This window comes from Vigna unguiculata, chromosome 8 (genome assembly GCF_037176805.1).
Source record: "Vigna unguiculata cultivar grain cowpea cultivar isolate G323 ecotype 2 chromosome 8, ASM3717680v1, whole genome shotgun sequence".
Taxonomy (NCBI): Eukaryota; Viridiplantae; Streptophyta; class Magnoliopsida; order Fabales; family Fabaceae; genus Vigna; species Vigna unguiculata.
The window spans coordinates 35,363,279-35,385,074 of record NC_140799.1 but is presented as its reverse complement, the minus strand read 5'-3'; the positions used below and the strand labels follow the sequence as shown (position 1 = coordinate 35,385,074).

General features: G+C 29.4%; 1 protein-coding gene, 1 long non-coding RNA gene and 1 other non-coding gene across 5 annotated transcripts; 2 read left to right on the top strand and 1 right to left on the bottom strand.

Moving 5' to 3' along the window:
• Window positions 1–5,446: 5,446 nt before the first annotated feature.
• Window positions 5,447–5,540, top strand: LOC114195728 (small nucleolar RNA Z103). The gene has a single exon (XR_003606561.1). It is a non-coding gene; the product is annotated as a small nucleolar RNA Z103 (small nucleolar RNA).
• Window positions 5,541–7,645: 2,105 nt separating this feature from the next.
• SDG40 (SET domain group 40) lies at window positions 7,646–11,360 on the bottom strand. 3 transcript variants are annotated; one of them, XM_028083234.2, is made up of 6 exons: window positions 11,097–11,360; window positions 10,700–10,847; window positions 10,287–10,418; window positions 10,022–10,162; window positions 9,371–9,661; window positions 7,646–8,290 (listed from the first exon to the last, which is right to left on the bottom strand). In XM_028083234.2, exons 1-6 carry the CDS (start codon window positions 11,249–11,251, stop codon window positions 7,667–7,669), a joined length of 1,491 nt encoding a protein of 496 aa, XP_027939035.1. In that variant the 5' UTR covers window positions 11,252–11,360; the 3' UTR covers window positions 7,646–7,666. The 3 variants fall into 3 exon arrangements, with proteins under 3 accessions (XP_027939035.1, XP_027939036.1, XP_085521500.1); XM_028083235.2 differs by having other exon boundaries at window positions 10,993–11,240; XM_085665374.1 differs by having other exon boundaries at window positions 11,056–11,240.
• A 3,391-nt stretch (window positions 11,361–14,751) lies between these two features.
• Window positions 14,752–15,883, top strand: LOC146884442 (uncharacterized). Its single transcript, XR_014984115.1, has 2 exons — window positions 14,752–15,328; window positions 15,543–15,883. It is a non-coding gene; the product is annotated as an uncharacterized LOC146884442 (long non-coding RNA).
• Window positions 15,884–21,796: the final 5,913 nt, after the last annotated feature.

Genomic DNA, 21,796 nt, shown 5'->3' with positions numbered 1-21,796 from the left:
AGCTGAGCCGGCCCTGACCCAAATTTGGTTGTATTTGGTTCAGACGGCCTAGGGTGAAATTTGGTCATATTCAAATGAGTTGGTCACGATCAAAATTTGGTCGTATTCAACTGAGTCGGCCACGATCGAAATTCTGCTGAATTCAATCAAGTCGGCTTCGGTCAAAATTCGGTCACGTTGGCATCGACCAAAATTTGACCGAGTTGGTCCTGGCCTAAATTTGGTCGTATTCGGCAGAGTCGATCGCGACCGAAATTTTGTCATATTTAGGCAAGTCGGTCCTTACCTAAATTTGGCCAAATTTAGTCAAGTTGGTCATGACCAAAATTTGGTGGAGTCGGTACTAGCCCAAATTTAGCCGTATTCGGTCGAATAAGTCCCGAACGAAATTTTACTATATTCAACTTAGTCGGTTGTGATCAAAAATTTGCCATATTTAGTCAATTCGGTTTCGACCGACGAATTTAATGGAATCAACCCTGACCGAAATTTGACTGATCAGGCTTTGGCCCAAATGTGGCCATATTTGGCCAAGTCAACTCTGGCCAAAATTTGGTCGTATTAGGCAAAATCGGCCCTGCCGAAATTCAGTCGAATCTAGTCAAGTCGATCTCGACTGAAATTTTGTCGAGTCCACCTTAGCCCAAATTTGGTCACGTCGTCTCCGACCGAAATTTGTTCGAAAGTCATCCAAGTTCATATCCCATGCTGAAATTTGGCCTCGTTGGCCCCGACAAAAAATCTGTCAAATTCTTTGGTGTTAGCCCTATGGACACAAATTTTGATCCACATCCATTATTTGGATCCAAAATGGATGTGGATATAGTTATTTTATTACTTTTTAAATTTTTAATTGTCTGCATCAAATAAAATATTAAACATAGTTATACAATACTTATTTGCATTTTTGTCCTCCAAATAAAGTAAATCTACATGAATAATTATTAGGTCAGAATTTCTTTAATATTATATTTAACTATGAAATTTTGTAAATTTAAATGCGTATTAATTATTCTTATTCAATGCGTATTAATTATTCTTATTTAGTACCCTAAGGGCACTGGTTAGTAGGACACTTATTGTATTAGTAACAATAATTAAATATATAAAATTTGAGAGTATTATTTTGACTCTCCCAAAATTATTGGCCAAGATCCACCAACGAGGATAACCAGTACTCATAATACCATTTAACTTGTGTTGGTAATAAAATTCACAATATAAAAAAAGGAACTAAAATTAGGGAATTTCTTCCTGCACCCCATATTTTTTAAAATTCCAATTATATTCATGCCTAAACTATATCAAGATTGTGCAATGCATAAATATTCTTAATTGTACGATCTAGAATGCAAATTTACACTTCGAAGTATACAATTCGTAATGCAAATTTATATTATGGATTGTACAATAAAAAATGTAATTTTGCATTACGGATTCTACAATCCGAAATGTAATTTTGCATTGCAGATTGTATAATATGAAATGAACATGATTTGTAAAATTCGTAACTTACATTTCACGTCTTTCATCGTCAATTCTCTCATCTTCTTCTTTACACTTCAAATTATTATGCTCTTTCAATTTGTTTGTGAATAGTTTTTAGGGTTGAGGTGAAGGTGGAAGAAGAAGATGGGGTGAAAGTGAAAATGGAATAGAGGTGGGAGAAGATAGGGTGATGAAAGCAGAAGATGAGGTGAAGGTGGAAGAAAGTAGGGAGATGTTCTCGGAGAGGAAGAGGGAAGAAGAGGTGGCAAATTTTGATTTTTTAACTTGCTTTTGGGGTTTAGTAAAAAAATATGGGGTGCAGAAAGATATTCCCCTAAAATTATTAATGAATTCCTTATATATGTCCTTTTTTTTTTAGGTCCATTATCCTTAACTTATCTTCTAAAATATAGCATTTTGTCGCTATAAAAATTCTATCATGAACTTGGGTATAACAAACAAAACATGTTGAAATAACATGTTACAAAATATAGTTTTTTTACTTTTTTATTTTACATATTTCTAGTTTTTTTAATTAAGTAATTTTATTTCGGGCAAACTATGAGTATAATCCACCATCCTTGAGTTGAGTTTGACATTTTTTTTTACTCATTTCTGTAAGGTTGATCGTTTTCAGAATATTAGAAAAAGACTAAGACAACTAAATTTTAATATATTATATTAAAATATATTTTATTTCGGGCAAACTATGAGTGTAATCCACCATTCTTGAGTTGAGTTGACATTTTTTTTTTACTCATTTATGTAAGGTTGACAGTTTTCAGAATATTAGAAAAAGACTAAGACAACTAAATTTTAATATATTATATTACTTTTAATATTGTGTATAACTAATCTTAAACTTGTATATTATATTAATGCTTCTTATCAAGATTATATTTATCGTTGTAGTTCTTTTGTTTGTTATGTAAGTAAATAGTAAAAGTAAGGAGTTGCATAAAATACTTTTTATACAATTAAACTTTTTAAGAACCTAAAACAATAATAATTATCACTGAACACGAAAAAATATTCATAACTAACTTTTTTTGTTAAAAGAACAATTAATACATGAAGCACTACAGATTGATTATTATAGAAAGCACCGGCTCAAATTTTTCTCTTTTAATCCTTGTTAGAATGGCTACGCTAGTAGAGATGGCAAATAAACCCGTGCCCGTCGGTATCACCCGAATCCGTCCCCGTTTTGACGGGGAATCCCCGCTTTGACTGGGTATGGGTATGGGTATGGGTAATACCCGAAATTTTCAACTGGGGATGGGGATGGGGATGGGGATATATATATACCCGCCCAAATACCCGTCCCCGCTTAAATTACTAAACTATTTATAATTTATTAAATAATCTAAAAAATATATATAAATAAATAATATATTTACACATAAAATATAATATAATATAATATAATATAATATAATATAATATAATATAGTATATATACATATAAATAAAATATACTTATTTATATATATATATATATATATATATATATATATATATATATATATTTACACATATACATGTAATATAATATAATATAATATAATATAATATACATATAATATATATACATAATAATATAGTATAATATATATAATATATACGTATAAAATAAATTAATCATTTAACTAGTGAGATCTTTTATAAACAAATTTATAACATTACAAATTTATAAAAATTTAAAAGAAATATATATATATATATATATATATATATATATATATATAAAAGCATAAAATATCTACGCATATACATATAATATATATACATAATAATATAATATATATTATTATATTTATATTATTATATAATATAATATAATATATACTTAAAATAAATATATATCTATAAAATATATATATATATATAAACATAAGATATCCACACATATAATATATATACATAGTAATAATAATATAATATATAATATAATATAATATATATAAATAATTATATATATATATATATAAACATAAGATATCCACACATATAATATATATATACATAGTAATATAATATATAATATAATATATATATATATATATATATATATATATATATATATATATAACATATTTCTCATTCTCTTTGTTTTTTGTTATACACTTTGTTTACTCTCTCAATTGTCTGGTTTGTTTTTGAAGATTTAATTTTGAAGGTAATTTTTCTTTTTCTTATTATATAATTTTTACTCTCTATACATGGTTATGTTCAAATAGGTGTTCCTCAATTTCATTCTATGAAATAATTTTTAGGTTACACATTTGATTATCTTTATTTATTTATTTATTTTTATGAAAATGTTTGACTCTTATTTTGTAGCTCTTCTTTTTGTTACTTTGGTTATACACTTTTTTACTCTCTTTTAATTGTTTGGCTTGTTCTTTAAGGTTTAAGTAGATCTTCAAGGTACTTTTCCTTTTATCATAATCTTAATTATACATTTTTTTTTTTCGTTATGTTATGTTCAAATGGATATTCTCACATTTGGGTCACACATTTAATTATCTTTACTCCTTTATGATAATTTTATTTATTATTTATTTTTTGTTTCATGATAATGTTTAATTCTCAATTTTAAGTGCTCAATTGCATAAATCCTTAATTTAATTCAAGATCAAAAGATGAAGAATCTATGTTTAAATTTGAATTATTATTAATTTAATTTTGTTATTTGTGTTATTTCGTTTAAGTGGTATAATATAAATTTTTAATAGTATAAAAAATATTTGAAATATTTTTAAACTTGATTATTGGTTTTCCTTTTATATTTTGTTAAAAAAGAAATTAACCTTTTTACTTTGTTTGATTTTTTTTTGTTACGTATGTTAGTTTCTAGAGAAAATGAGCACAGGAGATCAAGATTTGCAGGTACCAAGTCCACCACAGTGTTCACAACAACCAACTCCCTTTCAAAGTTCCAATAATGACAGTCAATCTCCATTTAATTATTTGAATTTTATTTAGTTGTTATTTGATACTTTAATTTGAGATTTATACTATTATAATATTTTTCTTAATATTTGACATCATGAAAATCAAAAAGAGTATGTTATTTTAATATTGAATATTTTGATAGTATCATGATTCCGTTGGTGTGATTTTTAAATTTTTTTTATAAAAAATATTTAATTGATATATGGAACAATAAAAAAATGGGTATGAGTATGGGTATAAGAAAATACCCGTTACCCGGTGGGGATGGGGATGGGTCAAAAGTTGTATACCCGTTGGGTTTGGGGATGGGGATGGGGATGAATTTTTATTATGGGGATGGGGATGGGATCATGATACCCGTACCCGCCTCGCCCCGTTGCCATCCCTAAGCGCTAGTACAATGAAATAAATATAAAACTTAAATTAAAGATATGAATGATAATATATTTTTAATAGTATAATTATAATATTATGTTAAAAAAATATTATATGTTAAATAAAATGTTATTAAAAACAATTATAATTTTATAAAAATATAAAAATATAAGGCAACCACGCAAAAAATAACAATCCAAATCCTTCAAAATCCATTACTTTAATTTGAAAAGGTAAAGCTGTAAATTTGACCTTAGGCTAACTCTAAAAATCAGACTAAGGCCCAATTGGCATCGTGGGCCTAACAGAATTAGCCTGTTTCCTTGGTCTTTATAAATGACTACTAAGAAGTAATAGCTTCATCCAACCTCAAGTTAGGGTTCCTCCTATTTACGTAAAAACTGCATCTCCTTCGTGCTACCCCAACCGCCAAATTCTATTCGCATTAAAATCTTTCGCTGAAATTAGGTTATGCTTTAGTTTTTTTTTTTCTTTTTTCTGTTTGCTTTAGTATTTTTTTTTCTATTTTGCGTGAATTTTAATCTTGAATTTATATGCCATTAGGGTTTATTTCAACTTTAGGGTGTATGGGTGTTAACATTTCAATGTGCACGTTGTTTTGGAGATGGAAGTGATGATTTTTTCCCCAGGTGATCGACGCTGAACAAACTGTGCGATTTTTCTCGTTTGAGAAACCAAGCCAAATAAATCTGATCCATCTCTCTATACATGCCTTCGTTGATGGATTTTCTGTCTGCACAAGTATTTGATTAATATTTTTAAACACTTAGTTTCTTTTGGGAAATTTTCAGATACTTCTTTAAAGTTTTTATTATGTTTTTAGAAGTTTTATCTTTGAGTATTGTTTTTTATTTTTATATTTTGCCTTCTTTTTTTTCGTTGATTTTTTTCTTTCTATTTTTTAACATATGAAGTAGCTTTGTTTGTTTGAAAATTTTAATACTTTTAAGGGATACGAGGGTGAGTATTTTTATTTTTTTTTTTCATGATAGATGTTAAGATTTCAATCTTTCTAATTGATGAAGTCATACATGGTCTATTACTGGTATGTCATTGTGCATTTTAAAATTTAAAAGAATGAATGAATTCGGTGTAAATGAATGAATGAATTGATAATTCATAAATCCTAAACTTTCAAATTTATTAAAAATTTTAACGAAAGAATTCATAAATTTTAAACTTTATAATTTAATTAAAAATTAAAAAAAAATTGTTCCATGGATTCATAAACTTGTTCAAAATTTTTAAAATTTAATATTTATTAAAAATTTTAACGAAAGAATTCATAAATTTTAAATTTTACAATTTAATTAAAAATTTTTAAAAAAAATTGTTCCATGGATTTATAAACTCGTTGAAAAGTTTTAAAATTTAATAAAAGAATTGTTCAATAAATTTGGTGTATTTTAAATGAATGATTTGATAATTCATAAACATTAAATTTTTTGAAATTTATTGAAAGTTTGAAAATTTTAATGAAAGAATTCTTAGTTTTCATAAACTCTAAACCTAAATGAAAATTTTAAAAAAGAATTTCCATGGATTCATAAATTTATTGAAAATTTTAAAAATTTAATAAAAGAATGAATTCATTAATTTGTACTAACAAAATAGAGATGTTTACAATTATAGTAAAAACAATTGTATCAATAAAAAAGATAAGAAATTAAATGTATGTACAAAGTTAAAGAATAAAAATAAAGATAAAAATAATAATTAATGTTTATTTAGTACTTAAAAATAAAAATTATAAAAAGAACAGTAATAATTTATACTTATTTAACTTTTAAATAAAAATTATAAAAAGAACAGTAATAATTTATACTTATTTAACTTTTAAATGGCCGGAAGGAAGAAGCAGAGGATATAAATTATTTATTAATATTTATATTTATTAATATTTACAAAACGATATAAATTATTTTACCAATTATTCTTGTGTAAAGCATATTTAGTTATTTATATCAACTTTTACTTTTTGTCATTTTTTTTATGAAAATTTGTTCTTGTTGTTGTAATTTATTAATTAACATAATTATATTTCATTTAGACTTTTGTATCTCTAAAATATTTTTTGGGGTTTTATTATAAATTTATGAGATTATATTTGAAAGGTAGAATTACCCATTATTTATCGAAACCGGTTCAAGTAAAGTTAAATCACTAAACCTTGGAACAATATTTGACTCATTTATAAAAGATTATCTTGCACATAAGTTATTTGTTGAATGAAATTTATAATTATGCTCATCCAGCACATATGTTGGATTTCTTATACTGCTAAACTTTCAGGTTTAACCCATGTTCAATCAAATCCAGATTTTGACAACAAAAAGTGATTAAAAACATCGTAGTTACATAATAATTTCTAGTGCATCATACATAATAATTCTGTGACGTATTAGAAATTGAATGTGAGAACAAAAAACTAATAAAAAAATATTGCTTGCCAACATCTTTTAAAAGAAAAATAATTTTTTGACGACTTTCTTTTATAATATAAGATGTCGTTTTTTAGATGTTTTTTCATTTTTTCATTTTTCTCATTCTCAATATTCCAAAACTACTTAAAAATAACATCTCATATTGTAAAAAAAGATTGTCAAATTTTAGTAGTCAAAGTATCATTTTTCTTTCTAAAATCATCTATGTCATGATAGCATATATTTGTAAAAACTTCAAATTATTGTTGTTGCATAAGGTTAACTTTCCTATTTTCGGTAAAATAATGTCATTTATCTTTCTTCTTTCGATCAATAAAAAACTATTATTTGAAGAAGGATAAACAATAAAAAACTTTAGCTATAAGTAAACTAAAACATCATTATTTTATGAAAGAATCAAGTATTTCAGTACAATAAGAGATAGAATCAAAGAGGACTTTCTTATACTTCAGCCTCCATTGGACAGCTAATTTCCACCTATCCATGGACCTTCTTGCTTTTCTAGATAATATTTCGTCAGTGAAACTATGTGCATCTTTCATATCATGTGCTTCTAAGAAGGTATAGATCTCATCCCTGGAAGACATAGATTTTGTGATCTCCATGAAAGTGAAAAAATCTTGGCTACTGTGCATTGCATTCAAGAGCAAGGTGTCTTCATCAATAGATGTCGGCAGATTCTTTAACACAGTGGCACAAGTTTTGGACAGCCATTTCGTGATGAAAATTTCATTGTCTGCTGACACTTGGGAACCAGAATACACAAGATGTCCTACAGACTTCCTCTTGTTTTGAGGGGTTGCCCACAACCGCAATGCAGCAAGTAGTGCAAATGAAGGCTTCCCATTATGATGGATATAGAGTGATTCCATAGACCATGAAGTGGAAAGATATATAGTTGGTTCCAAAGGGATAAAAACTTTGTCATTTGGATTTTCTTGTAGGAGAAAGCCATAGTGTTCAAGAAGCTCCAAGTTTGTGTAAGTTCCATAGCATAATAGAACCTGGTGAGGATAAAGTAATTAGTAATTCCCTATTTACTAAACAACGGAATGTAGAGACTGAAGACAGACATGGTACTAGTGACCTCTGGAAAATATTCAAATGGAAGTAGGATTAGAAAATATCAGTCCCTGCAAAATTGAATAATTTACGGGAGATAACTAACTAACTTTGTTTATAGAATTTTAGTTCCAGTTAAGATTTATGATAAATTACATTTATATTTATTGAGAAAAGCAATCAGTAACATTCACACTCTGAATTGGATATGTAACCAAACAGAAGCTACGTTTACTGCTCCATATCCTAAATATAATCCTATCTTGAGAAGGGCCTCATGCATTGCACAATACTACTAATAAGAACATCCACCGGTAGTTTGCCTGAGCTTAAAGCCACACAGCCGGGTAATTTTGTTCTCATCATTTTAAAAGCTGGTTCTAAAGGATGTGTACAAATCTTGGGTACAGTTTGTCCAATCCCAATTTTTTTATTCAGTTAACTTAAACATAAGACAATAGCAATTTCTTAGAAATCCAATCACAGTTATAACTGATAAGGGTTTCTAGACTTAGATTGTGTGGTGAAGGCTTAAACATCTAACATGTATAGAGAGTTGAGTTGAAGTGCAGCTTGATACCACTAAATGTCTCCAATAAGGGTTGACTCAATTGGTAGGGTCATACTTTGTGAAAGAAAAGGACTTATATCGTGTTCCAACAAGTGATCCTTTATTCACGAGTAATTTTTAAGTGCAATGGTAAGTTTGTGCCACGAGTTATGGCCGGCCTAACGTTGAAATAAGGCAGCCTCCACTAAATTTCTTCCCCAGAAATGGTACCACCAAGCATCATTGATTCAAAGCAGTATCCTAATCAAATAGATACAAACATAACATCTATGACTACAAACTATATTCAAGTCAAGGACAAATAATTCAAACAGGACAAAGAAAATGGACCCAAAAGCCTACAATGCAATCAATCAAATGAAATTTTAATTCACGTTTTCTCACATTTAGAAACTTAAACTAATATTTTAATTCAAATTAGTAACTAAAATTTCCAGAAATAGTTAAATACCTGATCGCCTTTCTTGTAATGTGCCCTGGCATAGAAGCAATATGCATTAACATCTTCCTCAAACCCACCATCAGTTAATCTTTGGGAATGAGAATCAAGCTGTTCTGCATCTACCATTATATTCTTGCCTCCATTTAATAAGTTTGTATCGTGAATGGAAGAGTTTGATAGCAAATGTTCTAAATCCTCAATGTCAGACTCCTCTCCAGGTGCATCATAATTAAACAAGTCACCCACAGGGCATAAGCACCCAGCTTCATCCCATGGTATATGCAATGTTCGAGAAGATATCTACAGTTTACGTAGTTCAAATGTAACCAAATTATAGAGTGAGTGATGATTTACATGAAGGCAGAAACTATTGCATCAACCAAAAAAAAGTAACCAACATTCAATACAGTTAGTTGGTTTTTCTTATCAGTGAAATAATTAAGTAGCACAACTTAAAACAGATTAGTGAAAATAAGTCTGTCACAATAGCATGGATGTAAGTACATGATAAGGCAAGGAAGAGTTTGTTGATAAACATCCAAAACTAAAGATGTTTCCAGTCCATGCAAGTGTTGGAAAACCAAATTGAATATTATAAATAAACTACTTTTAGCAAGCATATATCTCCCCTCTCAAAGGCCTGGTTTCTAACTGACTAACCGTTGCAGCAGCCCAAACCCAAGCCTTAAATGTTAAAAACTGGGGCCTAAACATGAGATCTTCCATCAAAGCATGAGATTCTTTCCACTCTGATTTGGCCTTTAGTATAGCTTTTTCGGTGACCCACACCGCTTCATCCACCTAATAAACAAATCATAAGTTAATTCTTACATAAAGTATTGATGATAAGCTGATAAATATCATAAGCCAAGATGCTATAATCTAACCTAACAAGATAAACTAAAATGTCAAACAGAAACTGAACTTGCAGAGCACGCTTCTCAAATTCACCAAACATGGCTAGTATGTCATAAGTGTGTGGCAAATGCATTAGGTAAGGATGCCACCTTGAAGTCTTCCCTTTACCCATTTCATACAACAAGCAAACGATCAATATCTGCATTATAGACAAGTGTAGCAGTATGTGAGATTCAATTACAAGCAAGAATACAACAAGAATGATGATGAAGCCATATCCAAATAGGTGTTCAGAGCCAAGTTCAACAATGCCCTAATAAATTTAACAAAAACTATTTAGCTTCGTCCAATAACCAAAACAAGATGATAAAGACTTATGGTTTTAGCACATTGTTACAAATTAAATTACAGGAACAACATAAACAAAACAAGCAACAGAACTATTACACTCAGTAACACATACACTGCTAAGAAAGAAACCTGAGTTGAGGATAGACAAGAGTGTCTATTGACAGCAAAACAGAGCTTTTCATCTTCCATAACATTCTCTCTTGTCATTAAAGCAGATTTTGGAACTCTGAGAACGATTTCCCCTCTCCTAAGGTCTCTCACAGCACCCAAACCTCTCCTGCAGCATTCTCCAAACAATACACAAAAATGGGTAAATTTTGTTACCAGAAACAAGTCAAAAGCATCAACCTTTACATTATTATTATAGAATCGGATTAATTACCAAAGAAAATACACGTCAAGAATAAGAGGGCAATAATCACCATGTAACAAAAAGTCATTGGTGCGATAAATCCAATGCAAGGGTTAGATTAACTACGACGCACATGTACGATAATTAGGGTATGTAAGAAGGATCTTTGAGTACCCGCCAGAGTGAGGAAAATGAGCGACACATAAAGAAGAACCCAAACATGAGGAAGGAGAGTGTTGAGGTTGGTTGGTGGGTGTTGATGAGTCTGATATTCCAAGTTGTGCTGCCCATGTTAAGAAGCTTTCAAGGTTTTGTTGTTCCTGCTCCATCTTCTGCTGATCACCTTAACCTAGTTCCTTCAGAACCCAGGAAACTTAACCTGGTTCTTTTAGTTTTATCTTGCGTTTTTTTTCTTTTTCTTTTTTTTTCTGAGCTCCTCTTCATCACTAGAAACAAATGTTTTTTTTAATTTATGAATGAATAATTATGGATGCTTGAATAAAGTTTTCAAAAACAAGTTGAATTGAACGAAGATGAAGATGACTTGGATTTTTCAATCTTTTTTCTTGAATATAAAAAAAAAATCTATTAGAAGATAAATATATACAATAATATCATAAAGTTTAAATATTTGTTTGAAAAGTTAGTGAATTATGATTTTGAGAATTATTTTTAGGCTTAAATATTTTTTTGTTTCTTCATTTTTGTAGTGTTTGTTGCGGATGGTCCCATTTTGACAGAATGTTTAAAATGGTCCTCATTTTTATCGAATGTTTTAAATGTTCATCATTTTTACAATTCGTGTTTTATTTGGTCATGTAACGCCGTTTAAATAATTAACGGAGCATTGTACATGTTTGTATTAGGGTGTGTTAAGTGTACTGTACATATGCCTAATTAACGTTAATTTTTTAATTTAGGAGAAATTTTGCAATTAGGGAAATTTCTTCATCTTCGTCTTTCTTGAGCTCGGATTTGCAAAGGAAATAGCTAATACTTGTCATTTCATCATTGGATTGCAATTGCGCTCTTCATTTCAATTTTTCAGTTAATCATTAGGATGAAATTACAGATTAGGAGGAGGCCATGATATCAATTACAAACGTCTTAGTCATTTGTTGGAATTTCTGATGTAGAATTCATGATTGATGTACTACATTTTGACTTTCCTCAAACTTCGTTCAATTTCACTTTTGCCAAACATGGATGTAGTGCATTTTGATGAGGATGAATTAATGTTATGAATTTAACTTCTTTCAGAATTAGATCAATTTAATTTTTCCCAAGCTTAGATCAATACCACTTACTTCAATACTCAGATTAAGATGTCATTTTGAACATGTTGGGACTAATATCAACATAATCAAACTAATTCATCTCTTCATTTAACAATACTACAAAACAGATTGGACTTTAAAAGATTACACACAATAACGGTACGAATAATACAGTAGCAACACAAGTGAACAACCTTATTACTAATTGCACCCTTTTCTCAGCAACCTTCAATGACTTCTCCAAATCATTAATATGTCTCCTTTGTGTCATGATGATGACATCCTTTTCATCAACACCACCATTTGAAAAAGTTGCAGCCCACATTATTGGACCCACCATTCTGTTAATCAATAAACCAAAAATTAAAACCAATTTATTATTAACACAAAAATAAAAACAGATTGTACCCAAAATTTTCTACCAATATTATTTGGAGTTCTTGTCATCCTCAAAGCTGTCATCTCTTTACAGCTACAAATCGGGGTTAATCCATTTCTCGTTAAACCACCAACAGTGCACGAAGTGATACAACACGGTTGCCTCCAACGATTACAACCAGAGGTAAAGGAAGAAGATTGAGACCGTAACATACCTGTATAATGGGATTGCAGCAACACCAATTAGGAATGGATGAACAAGATTGCCAAAACTCACCAACTGCCAAAACTCACCAACTGTCCAAATATTCCTTACCACCAAAACCCTAGCTCACTTATTTATCCTCCAATATCTAATTACCACACATGTACGGTACACGTAACACACCCTAATACAAACTGTGCCACATGTATAATGCTCCGTTAATGATTTAAACGGCGTTACAGAAAAGGGCCAAATAAAACACGAATTGCGAAAATGAGGACCATTTTAAATATTCGGTAAAAATGAGGACTATTTTAAACATTCTGTCAAAATGAGGACCATTCACAACAAACACTACGAAAATGAGGACAAAAATGTATTTAAGCCTTATTTTTATCTTTATGCAGAAAAAGGTACGAGGATGTGGGCAAATTTACTACGGGTTCAATTTCCTTTCGAAATGACCTCTCATTTTAAATTAATTATAGTAAATATTAAATCGTATGTTGACGAGTTTATATTGAATAAATTGTGAGAAAAATGTTCGACTTTTAAATTTGTGTTTAATATTCTAATATATCCGTCAAACTTGTTAAATTAAATTAAAACTCACATTAATCTATATTTTAATGAAGTCGTGCAGTGTTTATTAAGGATGGAAATTTGAGACAGGCCAGCGGACCGACTTCCAGACTCGCATAAAAAAAATGTGGATATAGATTAGGATGTTGAACTCGTTGGTTTGTATAGGTCCATAGCCCGTATAGACTAAAGGCGGAGTGGGGCAGACTCGCTAACCCACTTACAAAATTAAATATTTTCATTTTTTAGTTCTTACATCATTCATCATGATGTTTCTATAAGTTCTTTTTATTATTATTATTATTATTATTGTTGTTGTTGTTGTTGTCGTTGTTGTTGTTGTTATTATTATTATTATTATTATTATTATTATCATTTTTATGTATAATCATTGTATATAAGATAATAATTTTACTTCTTGAATATGAAATATTTTTTTATACATTTCTAGGTATATGTCTTGTAAGGTGACACGTTGATATTATACTCTACCTATAATCTTCGTTGCTATTGTTTCTTGTCTTTGATTAGGTAAACTAATTAGAATTATTTTAATAAAAAATGAATATCAATTGTTATGGAAAATAAAAAAGTTTTTATTTTACTCATTAAATATGTAGGTCAGCCCGTAGGCCCCGAGCCAACCCGTAGGAAGAGACGGGTAAAAAAAGTAAACATGATATTAAATTGTAGGGTCGGCCAACTTGGTCCGCACTCTACAAGCCAAAACATGGAACGAGCAAAAATGGATCGGAATTATTCGCTTTTTCATCCTTACTTTTGATGGCTTCTTGAAAAAGTCGTGCATGTATATACGACTTAATCCTCTCTGTAATTACTTTTAAATCAAATCCATATCCATAATTTAAAGAAAAAATGAACCCTGTTTCGTAAATTAGCCCAAGGATGTGTTTATACCAATGATAAAAAGTAATAAGATTATTATTATTTTTTTTATAAAAATAAATGTAAATAATCTTTATAATTTTATTACAAATAATTAAAAAAAAAGTTTTAAAAAATAGATAAGATTCAAAATAGAATTTGCACAAATGTGTATGAATTGAAATTAATTAAGAATACAGTATAAGGAATTGAAAATAAAAACAATATGAAGAAAATGAAGGTGTCACGATAAGGTATGATAAGTTTAAGAATTACCTTGGAGAATTTTTTGTACGATCACAGAATATAGAAAAAAGTTATAACTTCATTTGTTTTGGTAGAAGTATGGAAATAAAAAAGAATTATAATCTTAGCATTCCAAGAAAATTTAGTAATAAGTTTATACATTCTAATTTTTCATGAGTTAAAATACAACTCTAAATATAATATTAATATTTTTATTTCGATACTTCTATAAGTTATATTTGTGATCAACCGGGTCCCTCCAAAATGTAGGGTCTTCAAAAATTGAGTCACAAAAAATAGTCATGTTATCAGGTCTGAGAAAAAATGCGTACCCGACCGCACTTGTCCAATCCGCGTTAAGAAAATAAAACATGGCTCGGTTCTGTACGGTTCGGGTAAAGCCAAATAAAATGAAACGGGTTTAATGGATTAAATTGATTGGGTACGAGTGTTGAAAAACAAAATTTGTAAATACCCGATCCGACCCGTAGATATTATTAAATTATTATAAAAAATTAGGAATGAATTTTAAAGGTGAAAGATAAGAAACATTCGAAAACGTTAGCTGTTTTCATATATTTTTCGTTCTCTTTGGTCTTCTAATACAATCTCGTCCGTACTCTGTCATCTGCACGAAGTAGCTGCCTCCATATCATTTTATATGTTGTTTATCATCTGAGTGCTATTGTATCCGCTTCTTCTCGTTTCTGCACACACCAAACCCTTATCTTAAGGGCAGTTCCCCATCTTTAATGGAAACTGCTATGTTATGTGGAGATCGCGTCTTCAAGTTTGGTTCCACGTCTCATGGATTTTGTACGGTGAATAACTGTGTAAGTGTGAACAGAGTAGCTCCGATCTATGTTGTAAGTAACAGATCTGGTTTGATATATGTTGTAGGCAACAGATCTACTCTGATATGACATCATCAATTGTGTCTTTTAGATCTGCTCTGATTTGTGCTGTAGGCGAGATCTGCTCTGATATGTGTTGTAGGCGACAGATCTACTCCGATCTGTGACTAATCTACTCTGATATGTGTTGCAGGTGTCAGATCTTGTAGGTGACGACGCAGTAACAGTTTGCACAATGACGGTGAGGAGCAAAGATGATGGAGAAGTTGGAAGAAACCCTATTGAAATCTGTTCATCTCATATTTCTTGAATAAACTCGCATCCATTCACATTTATCCGAATCCGAAATAATCCGAACCCGCCTTACCCGGAGACATAAACGGTCGAATATGGATTTCAAAATATTACAATCGGATTGGCCTTGTTGGACCTGAATCCGACCCAACTTGACCATTGCTCACCCTACATGTTGTAATATCTTTTGACCTTTTAAAGCTTTAATGTCATCATGAATCCACCTAATTATTGAATTAACTCTTGGTCTTATTCTCCTCACCAATGTCATGGACTTTGATATTCACATCATTCCCTTCCTCTTAAGAAATATTTGTAGGTAATTCCAAAGCTTCATTATTTGCACTAAAAGGAAATAAATGAATTTTCTTAATGATGTGTTTGAATGAGACAATTTAAGAGCGCAATTCATTTATTTGAAGAATTTGAATTTCTTTCAAGAAAATTTCAAGAAAAATGACATGTTTGGATGAAAAAATTTAAAAAAAAAATTGAAATTAAATTTTTTTAAGAAGGTATTTCAAATAACTAAAATAGTAAAATTTGAAATCCACTAAAAAAAGAAGGAAACTAAAATTCTCTAAGTTGTGAAATTGTTCATTGGTTAAGACGTAAAAAGTTCACAAGTCCAAAAAGCCGAGTAAGGTCAGGCAGAAGGTCGAGACAAGTCAATTTGGGTTAAAGATTGAGTCTAGGGATGGCAACGGGGCGGGTACGGGTATCATGATCCCATCCCCATTCCCATAATAAAAATTCATCCCCATCCCCAAACCCAACGGGTATACAACTTTTGACCCATCCCCACCGGGTAACGGGTATTTTCTTATACCCATACCCATACCCATTTTTTTATTGTTCCATATATCAATTAAATATTTTTTATAAAAAAAAATTTAAAAATCACACCAACGGAATCATGATACTATCAAAATATTCAATATTAAAATAACATACTCTTTTTGATTTTCATGATGTCAAATATTAAGAAAAATATTATAATAGTATAAATCTCAAATTAAAGTATCAAATAACAACTAAATAAAATTCAAATAATTATATAAAAGCTAAAAAATTACACATTACTAAAATTTTATAATAACCAAAATATTTATTAATTTTACAAATGATCAGTGGTTTCATTTGCATTCGATCCACCTACACATAGAAAAAAAATGAAAAATTAGATATGATATAATAATTGAAATTGAAAATTTTAATTACTAGAATATAATGTACCTTCTTCATCAGATTCATTTTCACTCATGAGAACATCTTTTCCTTTTAATTTTTTAACACCTACAAACACCAAATGTAGAATATTAGATGAGAATTCACAAAAAATACTAACAAAAAATATTAATAAATTTGAGTAACTTACCTAGATGGTTTGAGTTCCATATCCAACTTCTTGTACACATCAAAGCCTCTATAGTAATATGATGAAGTCGACTACGGTGAGAAGTTAATATCTGACCACCAGTACTAAAAGCATATTCAGAAGCTACAGTTGTTATTGGAATAGCTAAAACATCCCTTGCAATTGCTTGAAGGGTTGGAAACTTTAACCCATTTGTTTTCCACCATGATAGGATATCAAATTCTTGTGTAACCGGCAAATTATCTTCTTCCAAGTAATAATCCAACTCTGTTTTCATAACTGTAGTTCTAGATTTTTTCTTTTTTGCCATAAACTCTAAAAATTCATTCGCATCATTATCAACATCCTTTCCCAACTCCAATGATGTAGCTCTATAAGAAGAAGTTTCATTCTTTTTTGATTGATATTCCAAAACCAAATCATAGCACATTTGACGAATCCTACTAAGTTTCAGATCAAAATCATTACCATACAATTTATAAAAATAATATTCTAACATGTCCATCTTGTACCTTGGATCTAAAACTGAAGCAATTGCCAATATGTTATATAAAAAAAACAAAGAGAATGAGAAATATGTTATATATATATATATATATATATATTATATTATATTATATTATATTATATATTATATTACTATGTATATATATATATTATATGTGTGGATATCTTATGTTTATATATATATATATATAATTATTTATATATATTATATTATATTATATATTATATTATTATTACTATGTATATATATTATATGTGTGGATATCTTATGTTTTTATATATATATATATATATATATATATATTTATAGATATATATTTATTTTAAGTATATATTATATTATATTATATAATAATATATATTATATTATTATGTATATATATTATATGTATATGCGTAGATATTTTATGCTTTTATATATATATATATATATATATATATATATATATATTTCTTTTAAATTTTTATAAATTTGTAATGTTATAAATTTGTTTATAAAAGATCTCACTAGTTAAATGATTAATTTGTTTTATACGTATATATTATATATATTATATTATATTATTATGTATATATATTATATGTATATTATATTATATTATATTATATTACATGTATATGTGTAAATATATATATATATATATATATATATATATATATATAAAAGTATATTTTATTTATATGTATATATACTATATTATATTATATTATATTATATTATATTATATTTTATGTGTAAATATATTATTTATTTATATATATTTTTTAGATTATTTAATAAATTATAAATAGTTTAGTAATTTAAGCGGGGACGGGTATTTGGGCGGGTATATATATATCCCCATCCCCATCCCCATCCCCAGTTGAAAATTTCGGGTATTACCCATACCCATACCCATACCCAGTCAAAACGGGGATTCCCCGTCAAAACGGGGACGGGTTCGGGTGATACCCACGGGCACGGGTTTATTTGCCATCTCTAATTGAGTCGGGTCGGGTTGGACCGAGACGCAGGTTGAGCCATGCCAAGGGACAACCAAGACGGCTTGGACCGAAGGTCAAGCCGAGTTGGCTCAAGCTGAAGGTCGAGACAAGATAACTCTAAACTGAGTCGGTCCGACCAAAGGTTGAGCCTAGTCGACCCGTGTCGTGGGTCAAGTCGAATCGACCCTGAGTGAAGATCGATTTAGTTCGGTCTAGATCAAAGGTCGAGTCGAGTTGGCCTAAACATAAGGTTTAAATCAATCTACCCTAGTTGAAGGTTGAGTCGAGCCAACTCAGGCCGAATCGGTTCAAATATGCCAAGGTTGAATTTTTTTTGAATCGACCCAGATCGAACCAGTTGAGATCTCGAGTTAACTTTAACCAAAAGTCAAGACAAGATGTACCAAATTAAAAGTCGTGTTAAGTTAATTTAGACTCAAATGTAGAGTTAAGTTTGTCGTAAAATATAAATTAAATTACTTCATCCAAACAAGAAAACTGAAATCTAAAATATTTCAATTACTTCGTCCAAACAAACTGTTTAAGAAATTGAAGGAATTTAATACAAGTAATTCAATTTTTATGTATTTCAATTTCTTGAAATTGTTGAAATCTCTCATTCAAATACAAGGTAAAAGTATTACTCACATTATACTTACTTGGCAGATCGGTCTTGTAGCCATTGTTATTCATTTTTACTGACACTTGAAACGGTTCATCTTCTTTAGGCTGGAGCTTGGATTTTCTCTGTTCAGAAAAGCTTTCTTTCCTCAAGTGTACCTAGACCCAATCTTCATAATTAAAGATTACTTGTTGTCTTCCTTTGTCGGCTTGTTAGGAATAACCTTCAATTTTCCATTCAATTGACTTATTCATGTAGCCTTTACAGAGAGATAACATTGTCATGTGCACCTTTATTCCTTAAAATAGAAATATTAGGCATAAATAACAAATCTAATGGTGTTAAAAGGGTTTAGTCTTTAAACTAAATTACATTAAAATCATATATTTAAAACTCTTTACTTCTAAAATAAAATATTTTAATAATAGTTTATATTTTGTTGATGATTTGTAAGTGATATATAATATTAATGAGAAAATTTAAAATGTTAATTATAAATAAAGACATATTTAATTTATTTTATATTTTAGTTTAAAATTTGAAAATTAAGGGTGACAATACGAGTTGGATCATCCCATTTTTGTCTGTTCCACATTTGTTTCCAAAAAATATGTCAAGCTCATTTGTCCCATATGAAAAATATGAACTAACTTTTTTGACTCACTTAATATAACATCTGGTTCGCGAGTCTGGGTCAACCTGCATAAAGATCGTTTAATTTTGTTATTTTAAATTAACAAATATATTACATTGTATTCAAGAAAAAGAAAAATATAATTTAAACATGACCAATAAAATATTACTACAAATTTTAATTCTATTTTAAGTTCAAATAACATTATTACTTAGTCACCTTAAAGATAACCTAATTTATGTTACTAACGAAGTCAAACCATATCAATGACTTGTTTTATGATTAATAGAAGTGGAACACATATCCAATAAGGAGGTGATACCAATCTCATCTACATGTTCCAACCATTTAATTTAACGGTGCTAAAATACCAACCAATTTAGAAAGAAGATAAGAAAATATCTTATATCCATGCTGACCTACCAAACATATCCCCACACCGTTTATTTATTCCTATCAACACTACTTTTGGTACGACTCATCCCTTCTTCAATACAAACAATATAAAGATTTTAAGCACGAGAAAAAAAAAATCCAAATAAAAGATTAAAAATATTAATTTACCGAACTAAGAGAGTCTCTGAACCCTTGAATACCCTATCAAATAACTAACATTCTCACTCCTACCAACTAATCATTCATCACTTTCCACATTTAATTAATCTAATCATGTTTACCAATCTAACCAACCTCGACTCTTAATTCTCAACACTAACACCTTTTTCCCATTAAATAATGGGTAATGAGATCTGAGTCAAAAACGTTTCCCACTATCATATAGAGAATTAGGTCCATTAATTAATTGCAAAAACCTTAAAGTACCCAAATGTTTATGATTTAATTTGACCTACCAATCCAGTTTCGGTAAATAGCAGTGACAAGTGTCCGTGGATCTGCGTCAAGACAAGTGAAATAGTGATCCAGTGCGATGAGATCCACAGAAGGTGCAAATTGCGTACGTGTCAAATTGTGTTGGAATGAACGTGTGTGTCCCATTTTTCTCAATTCCTATTCATTTGTTCCACTTTTCCACTGTGTAGGGTATTATGCAAACCGACAAAGGCCCACTGGGCCCCATGCAGCCCATTTAGGGGTAAAAAAGTGCAAAAACTCTATAATTGGCAACCCGGTAGGGCCCACGCTCTCACCATCAAACCAATCCCGCGATCCCGTGAAATAAGTGTATCACATGGTAGAGTCAATGGGAGAGTGCCACGTCAGTAACCACATCACCGTTTTGAACACCGCTTTGTGGCACACGATAAGGTTATCCTTCTCTCATTGGCTGATTGCATCCACGTGGATTTCACTTTTCTTGCGCACTTTATGTACCTGCCGTCATTTCTGGGTCGTATCCGATTCATTTTTTTCCTACCCGGGTCGGGTCTATTCACAAGTGAAAACTCTAAGCCACATGCTGATTTATTTCGTATCATTTGTTGTAATTGTATTATAAAAACATTTTTAATCTTTCGTCACTCATTTGGTAGATTATTTAGATTATGGAAATTAAAAAAATTAAATTCTAAACAATATGACAATGTTGTAACATCTTCCTATAATTATTTTGTTGAAACGAGAATATTAACTAATATAAATAATGTAAAACTTATTAGATGATAGAACATAAACAATGTAATCATGTCAAACATTTACAAATTATTTGCAATAAAAATATAATTTTACAATTTCAATGCATTACAATTTTCTTAATATTGTAATTGCTTTTACCTTTTTCAATAATATTAATTTACTAATTTAATTCTAAAAAAATATTTATATAAAAAATCATAGATGGTAGAGTTGAAGATATGGACATGATTATACCATACTCATCTTATTAATGAGCGTAATGTGTCCGTCGCCTTTGTTAAAAATACTAACCTTACCAACATCGAAAATTTTTACTCACAAATATTTGGAATGTGACTTTTTTTTGTTTCATCCATAATAATTTTAAACACATATACTAAAATAGAATTTTTATTTTAAAGTATAATATAAAAAAATAACATTGTAAAATATTAT